Source organism: Parasteatoda tepidariorum, chromosome 9 (assembly GCF_043381705.1).
Source record: "Parasteatoda tepidariorum isolate YZ-2023 chromosome 9, CAS_Ptep_4.0, whole genome shotgun sequence".
Classification (NCBI taxonomy): domain Eukaryota; kingdom Metazoa; phylum Arthropoda; class Arachnida; order Araneae; family Theridiidae; genus Parasteatoda; species Parasteatoda tepidariorum.
The window spans coordinates 7,644,501-7,657,218 of record NC_092212.1 but is presented as its reverse complement, the minus strand read 5'-3'; the positions used below and the strand labels follow the sequence as shown (position 1 = coordinate 7,657,218).

Below are 12,718 nucleotides of genomic sequence, written 5' to 3'. Positions count from 1 at the left end.
GAAACAAATGGTTGCGAGTTCGAATCCAGATCAGGGCATGGATGTTCCTCTCTGTCTGCTGTCCTCTGATGTATAAATGGGGATCACCACTATCTGTGGCAGTGTGATATGGTAATGTAGCTCGCCTCCGGGACTTAGGTTCAAAGGTGACAAAACGGTTGCGCTAAATGGGCAAGAATTCCGGCATCTATTGAGGTGAAGAAAAGGAAGTTCAACCCCTGCCGTTAAAAAAAAAAGTTTATTTGTTGACTGAATGCACAAATTTATAAGGAACGAATAGATTTATATACAACATACGTATACACTTGTCTGCTCTTTAGAAAATAACACCCAAGACAAAAACATATGATCCTAACGTATCGCATCATAAATTGAAAGTTATTATCGTCTTTTTCCAACCACTCCCTACGTAGCGGAAAAGTGGGGACATCTAGTATTCACTAGTCTGAATTTTTTTAAAAATCTCAGATAGGAATATATTGTGAATTGCTTAAAAACTGTAGCTTGAAAAACCGATTGCAGATGTGAAATCAGCACCTCCAACTATTTAATATACTTTCAGAAATCTCATGCAACAGGAAAAAAATCCTTGATTGTCAAATTTAAAAGAACTTGGTATTGTAAGCGGAAAAAAAATTTAGTGGTTAAGCATAATTGTTTACCACATATTCAGCTCATTTATCTTTTTCAATGTTTGATATCCTTGAATTATTTAGGAAAAATATTATTTTGTTGTATTACACTACTTATATTGATGATAAAAACATCAATATTTTGTTCAAAAATTTATCAGATACTTAGTTTCAAAAGTGTAGCTGAAAGTAGAAAATATAAATTTGTCAAAATACAAATACATAGCTGCCAACTTTATAAATGTTTTCTAGCAATTGTGAATTAAATGTTTTCGTGGTTTTTTTTTTTTTTTTTTTTTTTTTTCTTACATAAATGTGCTTAGCATCTTTTAAATGAGACAATTTCTTTTAAAAAAGGAGAAAAGTGGTGGCACAAGTGGTCAATTGCTTGAACTAATTTTGTAGAAAAAATGTAGCGCTGTCATTAGTCATCATATATTAATAGTATAAACGTTTATACTTGAATATGAAAAAAGACACGTTGCTTTTTTAAAGTGGTTAGTTACAGAAAGAAATATCCACTTGGTGTAAGCCAATAATGTTCTACTACTTTTAGCAGATAGTAGTTTTACCGATGTATGCATAAATGGGTTATTAAATTTTATTTATCTCTTTATTCACCAAATTATTTAAAAGACATCATAAATGAGGAAAATTCCCCCTCCCCCTCATAATAAATAATTGCTATTTTACCTTTTTGCAAATTGTTTTTTAAAATGCAGTATTACTTTCTAAGTTTTTAATTTAGAAATTTAAGGTCCAGTCAGGATTTTTTGTAAAACTGATGACACTTTGAGAGCAGAAATTGTACTGTGAAGAGTTATAAAATACTTCTGTATATATTTTTTATTTGCCGACCGGTGTACATGGTGGTCAGGGGGCTGACCTTATGTCTAAAAGGTCCCGGGTTCGACTCTCCATCAGAGGCGTGGATGTTTCTTTCTTCCTCTCTGTGCTATCTGCCCTTCTTATGGTGGGGATAACGTTGGGGCACCTATTATGGTGCCCTCTGAAAGAGTGATCAACAATATGTGGATAGATAATTTTTTTAAAAAACTACTTGGCAAAACTGTTTTCACAATTTCAAAGATCATACTTGAAGCTTTAATTGATGTCATTTTTACACACTTGAAATTAAGATTGACCAAAATGAATGTAAAATGCAAAAAGTTTTTTTTTTTAAACTTTCACTATAATTAAAAAATCATTTTTTTAAAATTATATAACTAGCATAATACTGTTATAAACGAATAAAAACTTTGCCTCAAATGCCCATTTCTACAACAACGAACGAACGAGTTTTTTCAAAAGCAAAATCATTATCTATTACACTTAACAAATCTAGAATGGTATAATATTTAAACTTTAGTACCTGGATTAGATTTTTTAGAAAAAACTGTCATATCTTACTGACAGCATACATAATCGATTTAAAATACATGATAATGACAACATACATTATCGATTAGATACCGCTGAACACTTTTTGGTAATTCGGTCTCTATGGAAACTCAAATATAACTTTTAGATATTAACACTTAATAGATTTCAAACCTAAAAATTGGTTTAAGAAGAGTCCTAATTTTTTGAAACCATGTCAACCTTCCAAGGAACACTAGATTTCCGCTGAACACCTTTTAGGAATTTAGTTTCCATGGAAACTCAAATAAACAAATAAAACTGTTAAATATATTGCCGCTTTATAGGTTTCAAATATAAAAACAGGTTGAAGAAGAGTCCTTATTTTTTGAAACCATGTCAACCTTCCAAGGAACACTAGATTTCCGCTGAGCACCTTTTAGGAATTTAATTTCTATGGAAACTCAAATAAACACATAAAACTGTTAAATATATTGCCGCTTTATAGGTTTCAAATATAAAAATTGGTTGAAGAAGAGTCCTAATTTTTTGAAACCATGTCAACCTTCCAAGGAACACTAGATTTCCGCNTTGTAATCCAACTGCAGTTGAGTTGGACGGCAATTGTAGTTCAAGATGAGCGTTCGATGACGTATACTATCAAACTCACAAATGGACCAATCAGAGGTTAGCGCTGATTTCCTGCTGACGGCGTCCTGTCCTAAGAAACCAGGCCTTAAGACAAAAACATATGATCCTAACGTATAGCATCATAAATTGAAAGTTATTATCGTCTTTTTCCAACCACTACCTACGTAGCGGAAAAGTGGGGACATCTAGTATTCACTAGTCTAAATTTTTAAAAAAAAATCCCGGATAGGAATATATTATGAATTGCTTAAAAACTGTAGCTTGAAAAGCCAATTGCAGATTTGAAATCAGCACCTCCAACTATTTAATATACTTTCAGAAATCTCATGCAACAGGAAAAAAGTCCTTGATTGTCAATTTTAAAAGAACTTGGTATTGTAAGCGAAAACAATTTAGTGGTTAAGCATAATTGTTTACTACATATTCAGCTCATTTATCCTTTTCAATGTTTGATATCCTTGAATTATTTAGGAAAAATATTATTTCGTTGTATTATATTACTTATATTGATGATAAAAACATCAATATTTTGTAGAATGGGTTAACATTAAAACTTTAGTACCTCAATTAGATTATTAAAAAAAACTGTCATATCTTACTAACAGCATACATAATCGATTAAAACTACATGGATAATGACAACATACATTATCGATTAGAAATACATGGATAATGACAACATATATTATCGATTAGAAATACATGGATACCGCTGAACACTTTTTGGGAATTCGGTCTCTATGGAAACTCAAATATAACTTTTAGATATTAACGCTTAATAGGTTTCAAATATAAAAATTGGTTGAAGAAGAGTCCTAATTTTTTGAAACTATGTCAACCTTCCAAGGAACACTAGAGTTCCGCTGAACACCTTTTAGGAATTTAATTTCCATGGAAACTCAAATAAACAAATAAAACTGTTAAATATATTGCCGCTTTATAGGTTTCAAATATAAAAATTGGTTGAGGAAGAGTCCTAATTTTTTGAAACCATGTCAACCTTCCTAGGAACGCTAGAGTTCCGCTGAACACCTTTTGGGGGAGCGAGTTTCTTCGAAAACTGAAATAAACAAATATTAATACATTTTTGCTATAAAACTTTTAAATATTACGGCTTAATAAGTTTGTTTTGCTGATCTCTTTTTAATTTTCGTTACTTTTCAGATAAAGAGTATTGAGGAAATCACAGTTCATTACCAGCAAGCATCAATGGTTGAAAAGATAAGATTACAGAAGATAAGATAATTTACAGAAATGGATATTTTTTGACAATGGATATTTATTTATTGAACTAGTAGTTGAAATGATCTTTAGAATACGAACCTTTGTCCTTTTCCGTTATTCAATAGTTTATTAAAACAATAAGGAATGTAAGAAAAGTGTATTTATTAATAATTCATTTATTTTTTGTGACAAACAATTTCACACAGTTTAATGAATTGATATTGGCCAAAAGGAAACAAATAAGTTACGTGATGAATACTGAAGCAGGTAGGATTATAGTATACAACTATCGACGCACGGATGTTACGGGCGGCTGAAAATGTAAAACGTGGCGACTAATTAATTAAAAAGATCCATTAAAATTAACAATTTTTTTTCTAGCATATTTCTTTCAGTTCTTAAGAGAATGCTAAGAATATTTTCGCTTTAAATGCTAAAAATTTGTAATTTAAGTGTCTGTTCGATTTTCATTTGAATTATTAATTAGATTAAATAAATATACATGAATCTACCACTTTTTACAATTTTAGTAGCCCGTGTCATTTCTGTTGACGTCATTTAGGATAGATATTTCTAATATTTAGTAAATCTAAAATAATGGTTCCCAAGGTTACCACAAGTCTTAGAAATTTTAATAAAATGGTAACAAAATGAAAACATTTAATGTATTTGTAACACTGCTGTGCGTTATTTTATTAAATAAAATATATCTGTTTGAAAACTTTAATCTTTCTCATAGTATTAACATACCTGCCAACTTTCACTCTTTCCGAGAATGGACTTTCAGAGTGGTTGTAATGCAATTGACGAAAAACAATCTGACTCAAAAGTACATTTATATTTTGATCCTGTTGAAATTCGTTTGCGCAATGATTATTCTGCTTTTATATATTTATTGTAATTATTTATATGTAGTGGTGGTCAAGCTCATTTATAATTATGATTATAATTCAAAAAGTTAATTGGAATAACATGATAATTGCTACCACATTAAATATGAAAATAAAATGTTCGGGAAAATCCGGAAGAGTTGGCAGGTATGGTATTGCTGAAGATAATTAAATTAAATTTATCCACAAATACAAACTTAAATTTACTACCATCATTAAGCATTTTTAATTCCACTGAAAACCTTAGTACCAATTAATTTAGTCAGAAAGTGCGAGGAACAAACTAATTTCACATTAATATATTTTCATTTCTTGTTTTTTCATGAGTGTAGAATTTAGATTTATTTATTGACAACCACGCTAGTGGATGAAGCAGGCAAGTGATATTTCCAGAATGGCTAAATTAAAGTGAAAGCAGAAACCATTTTGTAACATTAAACACACCAATAATGATGCGACTACTTTATGTTATTTTCCCAGATTTATAAATGCCCATGAAAAAGTCACTTGCCTGCTTCATCCACTCAGCTCTTCAAATATGATGATTAACCTCTTCGAGATAGGTGAGTCATCTATGCATTTTCCGCTGGCGGCAATCAAGGTAAAACTGGTAACCAAACTAATATTTATAGGTGGGAGGGGTACTAATAGTTCGATTTATTTATTTATATCACCACCACTACTTCGGTCAAAATAAAAATTGAAACTAGCTAGCGTTGATTTGATATTGCGCTTCGACGAATTATTATTTATTCCCACTCAGATGAATTAGTTAGAGCCCTTGGCGGGGCTGATGCTAAGATAACCGCCACATACGAGATGAGTTGATTTGATATCTGATTAGATAAACAACGAGTAAGGTGAAAGCAAATTAGATACCACTTTTAATTTATTTGTATCCTGGTTTAGATTTTGTACGAATGCTTTTGTTAATTACACATTCCGAAAAGGATAATAAATGATATTTTAAGTTTCAAAATTCGACACAAAAATGGCCTTTTATTTTCAGCGGTTTTGAATTTTCGACCCTCAAAATGTGGAAGGTGCCATAATCTGGGAAATTGGGTCCCAATAGCTATGGCCGGAAAGTTTCGATCTTTTAATGTTTTATTCATTTTTATAGTTTGATTTTCCCCCGAAACTTTTTACATGAATCGAAAAGTTTTGGCACACGAATATAAAAGAATTAACAGAACTATGCAATATTAATTCTCTCAATGAAGCACCTGTTAAAAAAATGATTCTTTTCATAAAATCAGGCTAGGTAGCAACCACAACGACTGCCAACCATTACGAATGCTTATAAACAGTAGGCCTAACATGATGAATGGGATAAGGGCCCAGTTGAAACCGCAAGACTGGGACTAAATTTATCTGGATCGCCTACTTACTGCTCTTTTTTGGGGGAAAAATTTCTAGTTGTTTTCAAAGTTCATACTTTAACCCTTTCGCACCGGACGGGACATGTGCTGTCCCAGTCCATGGGTGAAAGCCCTTATATAGCAAGACGGAAAAGAGAAAAACCTGGTACGTAAAACATTTCATTCCAGCATTTTTTTCGAGAAAAATGAAATATCTGTAACTATCAAGATTTCTTTTATAATTCTGGCATATATATAAAACTGCTGCTTTTCCAAGATAAAGTAGATATTGTTGAAAAATTTAAAAAAAGAATAAGTAAACTCCTCCCCAAAACTAGCTATAACTGAAATGGTTTTACTACCAGCCTTTCCTCTTTTCCGTCTCGCTTTCACCCCTGCTGATTTTTCGCCGTATTGAAAGGGTTAATGTATTTTCCTTTGTTTTTGAAAATCAATTTAAAGTTATTTTCCACACCACTACATGAACAGGGCTGCCAACTTTATACGCCTTATTGTAAAAATTTATTCTAGTGGTAGATAAATTTATGTTTTAGTGCATTATTTTTTTTTTCATCTAAACTTATTTTTCCACACCACTACATACAAATGGTTTAGAAGTTTATGCAAAGCCACTTTGTTACAGGTCTATCGTGGTATGGCTATTAAAATGTGGACAAAATTATCAAATTTTCTGAAAGCTTTGGTTTTTAAGTGTTTACCACTGAATAAAGATTTTACAAAAAGCTTAGTAGTTGGTTGGCCTGTATGAAAATAAATCAAAAATTACTATGAAATGTCACGTTATTCAAGTTTTCTCGTAGTGAGGCTTTTAATGTTAACAAAACAGCTAAAAGTTCTGAAAGCTTTAATTTCTCTACCACTCTTTCAAATATTCAGGAAAAAGCGTAGAAGTTTGCAGCCCCTGCTACTTAATTTACCTCTTTCGCCACCACTTAAAACAAAATAACATACCTTCCAACTCTCCTGGATTTTCCGGAAGATTTTATTTTCATATTTAAAGTGGTAGCAATACTCATGTTATTCGGATTAACGTTTTGAATTATAATGATAATTATAAATGAGTTTGACTACCACTACATATAAATAATTACAATAAATATGTAAAAGCATAATAATTCAAACACAAGCGAATTTCAACAGGAACAAAATATAATATAAATATATTTTTGAGTCAGATTATTGATTTTCAACCACTCTGAAAATCCAATCTCGGAAAGTTGGCAGGTATGAAATAACTAGATGGTCCTCTTCATGTATGTTTAAACTATTTAAATGTAATGGTAGTTAAAATTATATTAAATGAAAGTTTCTAAAAAGAGAATCAAGTAAAAATTGTGCTACCACATTAAATATAAGCATAAAATCTTCCGCTAAATCCGAAGAGTTAGCATATATGAGACACTAATAACATAAAATATCTTTCTTTGTCTGGAACTTGTACCCACTATAAAAAATTTCACTGACCGCAGCAACCCTGTATCGGTGTATGCAACAACGTGCAAGCTGCTTACTTGTACACATTCATTAGAAATTCTTTAAAAGGTTAGTAGTAAAACAATAACTAAAATATATGTGTTTTGGGTCCACTTAACCCTTTACGGGTATACAACTTTCGATTAAAAATTTTAATTAAGCATGACATTAGAAAGTGCGACTTAGGACTCTCCGTGAATTGACATACTTTAAATTTTTGTTCTTTAAATAGTCCTGTCGGTTGGTCGGGGTACCTGAGGCCGAAGTGACCCTTTCATCATGAATTGAAGGATTGTTGTGGGGGTTCTTTACGGTCCTTGTTGCCTAAAAATAAAAGTAGGGAAATAATTATGAGCACATTGCTCGAGTAATATCATTAAATAATGATGCATTTTTTTTTAACATTACATACAGATAAATAATGGAGAAAAAGAATAATAAAAGTATACTACCTTTTAGAAGTTTGTCAAACTCAATTGTACATCTCTCAAGTACAATACACTTAACTAATCAAGTACTTAAGCCTTTATATTAGATGGACCATAAATTGCTTAAACTAATTCTTTTTATCCACTGTAGAAAGAATCAAAAAAATTTTTGTTGCTGATATGCACAGAATAAAATTGCGTATAATGATCAATCATTAAATAAATAAATAACTTTGATTACGTTCAAACATATTACAATCATACATAAACTTGGTATTATGTTAATATTTGCTTTCCCTCTTTACAGTATTAGCAGTTTAAAAGAATTTCTGGTAACACTTCAATGTCCTGGCATTCATAAGCCAGGATAATGACAAATTAGACATTTTACTTCATTTAACTTTACTGTAATCCTGAAGGTGGTCTGAGGTATGTGGTACCAAGCGCTCACACACTGGTCCTGCAATTCCCTTACATTGCGAGGGGCAGCACGAATTTGGTTTTCAAAGTAGGACCACAAATACTCTATTGGATTAAGGTCAGGTGAATTTGGGGGCCAAGGCATGGCTTGAAAGTCACTGGAATGTTCCTCGACGATTCGACCCTTATGACATGGTGCATTATCCTGTTGGTAAACACCCGCAGGAAAAACTGTTACCATGAATGGGTGAACCTGGTTTGCAACTATTGAAGTAGCTTACAGACGTCAGGGATTGTTCTATGAGGATTATGGATCCTAATGTGCCCCATGGAAAACATTGTTCCTGGGCGAGAAACCATGAAAATCTGGGCGTGTCCATTGTTATAGATGGAGGGTGGTCATAATGTAATGGCTCTTCGGTGTATATAACACTCTAGGTATTATGTAACGCTCTATGTATATTTAACACAATATGTATATACACTACACTACGTATATATAACACTCTATGCTTATATAACAACACTACGTATATATAACAGACTATGTATATATAGCACTCTAGGTATTTATAACAGAGTATGTATATACAACACTCTAGTAAATATAACACTCTCGGTATATCTAGCACTCTAGGTATATATAACACACTATATATATATCGCACTTTAATTGCTCAAAATCATCTATGAAATCATGGGGTACGCGGAGAGCAACGGGGTAGTGAAGTGAAATGAAGTTTTTGGGTTTTTTGATTTCGTTGTCTTCGAGTGGAAATGAGTGGAATAATAGCCAGCATGTTGGTATTACTAAACCATGTGAGACAAATAGTCTGAATTTCTTGACCACTTTAGTTTGTGATCAAGAATTAGTTTTGTGTTGTTACCTTCTGATAATTTTGTTACCAAGGTGCACAACATACATATGGGTGATAAAATACGAACACTCATATACTAACTGTACGTAAACAGTCTTTCTCTTATCAAATCTTTTGAAAAAGTTGCCAAAATTCTTAATACAAATTGAAAGGGGCTGATATTTCTTTGCATTATTTTATTTAACATTACCTACTTCGAAATTAAAATCATGCAAGCGTACTCAAAATTTATTTGGAATAGTTTTGTTCATTACTAAAGCAAAAACATAAAGCAAAAACATTTCTCCTGCATTAAATGTTCCTATATTGATGAAACTCTTTATGTTATATCCTCTGCTTAAGGAATACCCCTAAACATACCGATTAACTGTTTTATCAACTAAGTTGTTTAATTATGGCTTATGCCTTTCTCTCCCTTTTACTGAGGCAGCTCCAATTTAACCAGAAAAGAAAAAATACATATCTGTATTGAGCCGCGAATACTTATTCAGTTATTTTCTCTGATTAATAAATACTCATGAAAATGTTACTTGCCTAACTGTGCTCTTCAATTAATAGTAAGTTACTTGATCAATAGTATATTTGAGTCATAAGGCTTGGATATAAGTACATGAAAATCCTTATTAAAACATACATATTCTAGTTCACATTTTTTTTATTTGCCCCTTTTTAAACCTTAAATTCATAACACTTTAATTTTTGTCAACCGGATTCCATAAGAAATTCCTAATTCATGGTTCCCAAAGGCCTTCAGAATTCTCAAAAAAAGTTCAGTTAGTGAATCAAACATCAGTACATAATGGTAAAAACCTTAACATATTATTTTTCAACAAAAAATTACTACCATCAATAATTTCTAAAGCTCATGGAAACTCTGCAGTTATAAAAATTAAATAGATATATGACGCGTTGTCTATCCACCAGAAATGATCATTAATTATTGTTTGGGAAGTGCCAGTTAACTACTCAGATTAAAGGCCTGCCAACAACTGGGCTTTTTGAAAAAATACTTAATAGAGTGGTAGACATTTAAAAACTAAAGATAATGCTTTTCAAAAATAATATAAAAATTGTTTACGCTATGCAAAATAAGGATACCGCAAAAAGAAGTTTTTAAATATATTCTCTATCATATAAAAATAACAACAGCGTTTTATAGGAATTTTTTAACGAATTTAATAATATCAAAAAAAAAAAAAAAAAANAAAAAAAAAAAAAACAATTGCGGTAAGTAAAAAGAACAAGAGTTGCTAAATAATGTTTTATGTTCAATGTTTTGTTTAAAAGAAGATTAGCTTTCCATGATCTCTTTCTTTATAAATTGCTATGTCATTCCTCGGTTGTTAAAGTAACATCGAAACAATTACATTATATTAAACATGCCCTTATTGTTGAGACCACTTAATGTTGTGTTCCCTGATCGTAATGTTTCATTCTGTTCTGTTTTCTCCCATGCATATGCGATTTGTCCATGTGATCAAAGTAATTTTATTCTAAACCTACTTAAACTTTCTCTAATTACTCTATAGCCAATAACTGGACAAATAACATATTGTCATATGAGACTTGTCCTGGTGATCAAAGTAATTTTATTCTAAACCTTATTAAACTTTCTCTAATTGATTTCGAAAACTAAACCAGAACTGGTTTTTCAGCCAGGTGGAGAATAAAATTTTTTTTTTTTGGTGCCATGGATGGTGTTTTCAATATTAATGTGAACTATAACAATCTCGAGCTCAATACCTGCTCTAGTTCTGATTAGAAAGTTTGCAACTGCTTACTACAGCTTATTCTGCGAGGCGATATTTTCGAACGGTAAGTTTTGTTTTCAATAAAGGAAGATAATTTCTGAGCTCAAACCTGCCATATTTCATAAGATATTAATGTTATTAAATAATTCTGATGAGTTTGAAGTGAAAATTTGTTTTGGTTATTTATAGATATATTGTTAAAAAAAGTGGCATGGTTGCTAGATTTTGAATAACTCGCTTTTTTGGCAGTCCTAATTTGGCCTCTTTCCATTTGTTTATTACTGTTTGCTCTTGTTGCAAGCTGTGCACCATCTTACGTTAGTGTTAGCACTTTTAGCATTGTAAACACAAGTATTGTTAGCCTTGTAAACAAAAGTAATAAGTAATCAAATACCACGTTTGCAGTCCCGCAGTGGACTGATCGTTCCCAGCAGATCACCGAAGTCAAACATCACTGGCTGCGGTCAGTGTGCGGGTGGGTGACCACTTGGATCTGTCTGCGCAGGGACCGAGGGTGTGCGGTATTGGTCCTCGTTAAACTGTGCTACCGTAAAGTGCTCGACTTCGTGCAGGTCGTCGGGCTACCGAAGCGGGGGTGCCATCCCCTCCGCAGAGGATCAAAATTGTGATGGCATGTCTTCGGATCATCCTCCGGGATGTGTCCCAGACCGTCGCCAATAGCCCATTGTGCAGCTCTAGTGCGACAACAATAACAACAACAACCACGTTTGCAAGATTCTCTAAACACAATGATCACGTTGTGAGCCAAATATATTTGGCTATAGCTTTGAAATACACTGTAAGTAGTAACCTGCTGGAAGTATAAGCGGTATGGAGCTTGCAGCGTTTCGTAGTGTAGAAAACACCATCCATTTAAAAAAAAAAAAAAAACTAATTTTAAGTAAAAATAAAGAAACAAAATAAGAAATGAAATTATTTTATTTTATTTTCTTAATGCAAATTGCAATAAAATACTTGTTAAAACTAAAATTTTGATTGATATAATTAATTTAAAATCTATGATGATAGTCGTGCAATAATATCTGATATCGAAAAATGTCAACATCTCCCTCCTCACGATCTTTACTTAAGCAGAATTGGTTGGCTTTAAAATGAAAAGATTACAATTCAGATGAAAGTATATCGATTAGATATGTTCACTATTTTCGATACGATAACCGAATATCACTCCCCGTCTGTTGATTTTTAACCCGGAGCAGGATAAAATTTCTAAATTATCAGGTCATTCTTAGAATTTTTGAATTTATTTAATATTCCTAATTTCTGTGAGAATTTTCGCCTAAATCAAATATGTCACTTTTAAAAATTCACCGTATATTTAGGAAAACTAAATTGAATTTGTATATGTCTTCAAAGGGTATGTAAAACTTACCTAAAATGTATTTTGCAAAATCACTAAATAATTACTCATGTGTTTATTTAGTGTTAAATGTCTTGTAATAATTTTACTTTTTACATATTTATCTTTACAGTTTGATGCCGGATTCGGTTAAGCACACAGCTTTTCTATCACTTTAGAGCATTGAATTTTATGTTTAATATTCATCAAGTTTTATATTTTGATAATTTCCATTGATATTGGCAATGGATTATTTTAAGCAAGTTTAAG

The 12,718-nt window shown here is 31.8% G+C and overlaps 2 protein-coding genes across 4 annotated transcripts in view; both read left to right on the top strand.

The window, feature by feature from the left end:
* Positions 1-4,021, top strand: part of LOC107437384 (latent-transforming growth factor beta-binding protein 1-like) — a 43,141-nt gene extending 39,120 nt beyond the window's left edge. For all 3 annotated transcript variants that reach the window (XM_043053511.2, XM_071185143.1, XM_043053512.2), the window contains exon 11: positions 3,807-4,021. In XM_043053511.2, the coding sequence (XP_042909445.1) occupies position 3,807 (1 nt within the window). In that variant the 3' untranslated portion in view covers positions 3,808-4,021. The remainder of the gene's footprint in view (positions 1-3,806) is intronic.
* Positions 4,022-12,256: 8,235 nt separating this feature from the next.
* LOC107437387 (monolysocardiolipin acyltransferase Mtpalpha) overlaps positions 12,257-12,718 on the top strand; it is a 28,639-nt gene continuing 28,177 nt past the window's right edge. Inside the window, exon 1 of the mRNA XM_043053510.2 lies at positions 12,257-12,466. Within this exon, the coding sequence (XP_042909444.1) occupies positions 12,400-12,466 (67 nt within the window). The 5' untranslated portion in view covers positions 12,257-12,399. The remainder of the gene's footprint in view (positions 12,467-12,718) is intronic.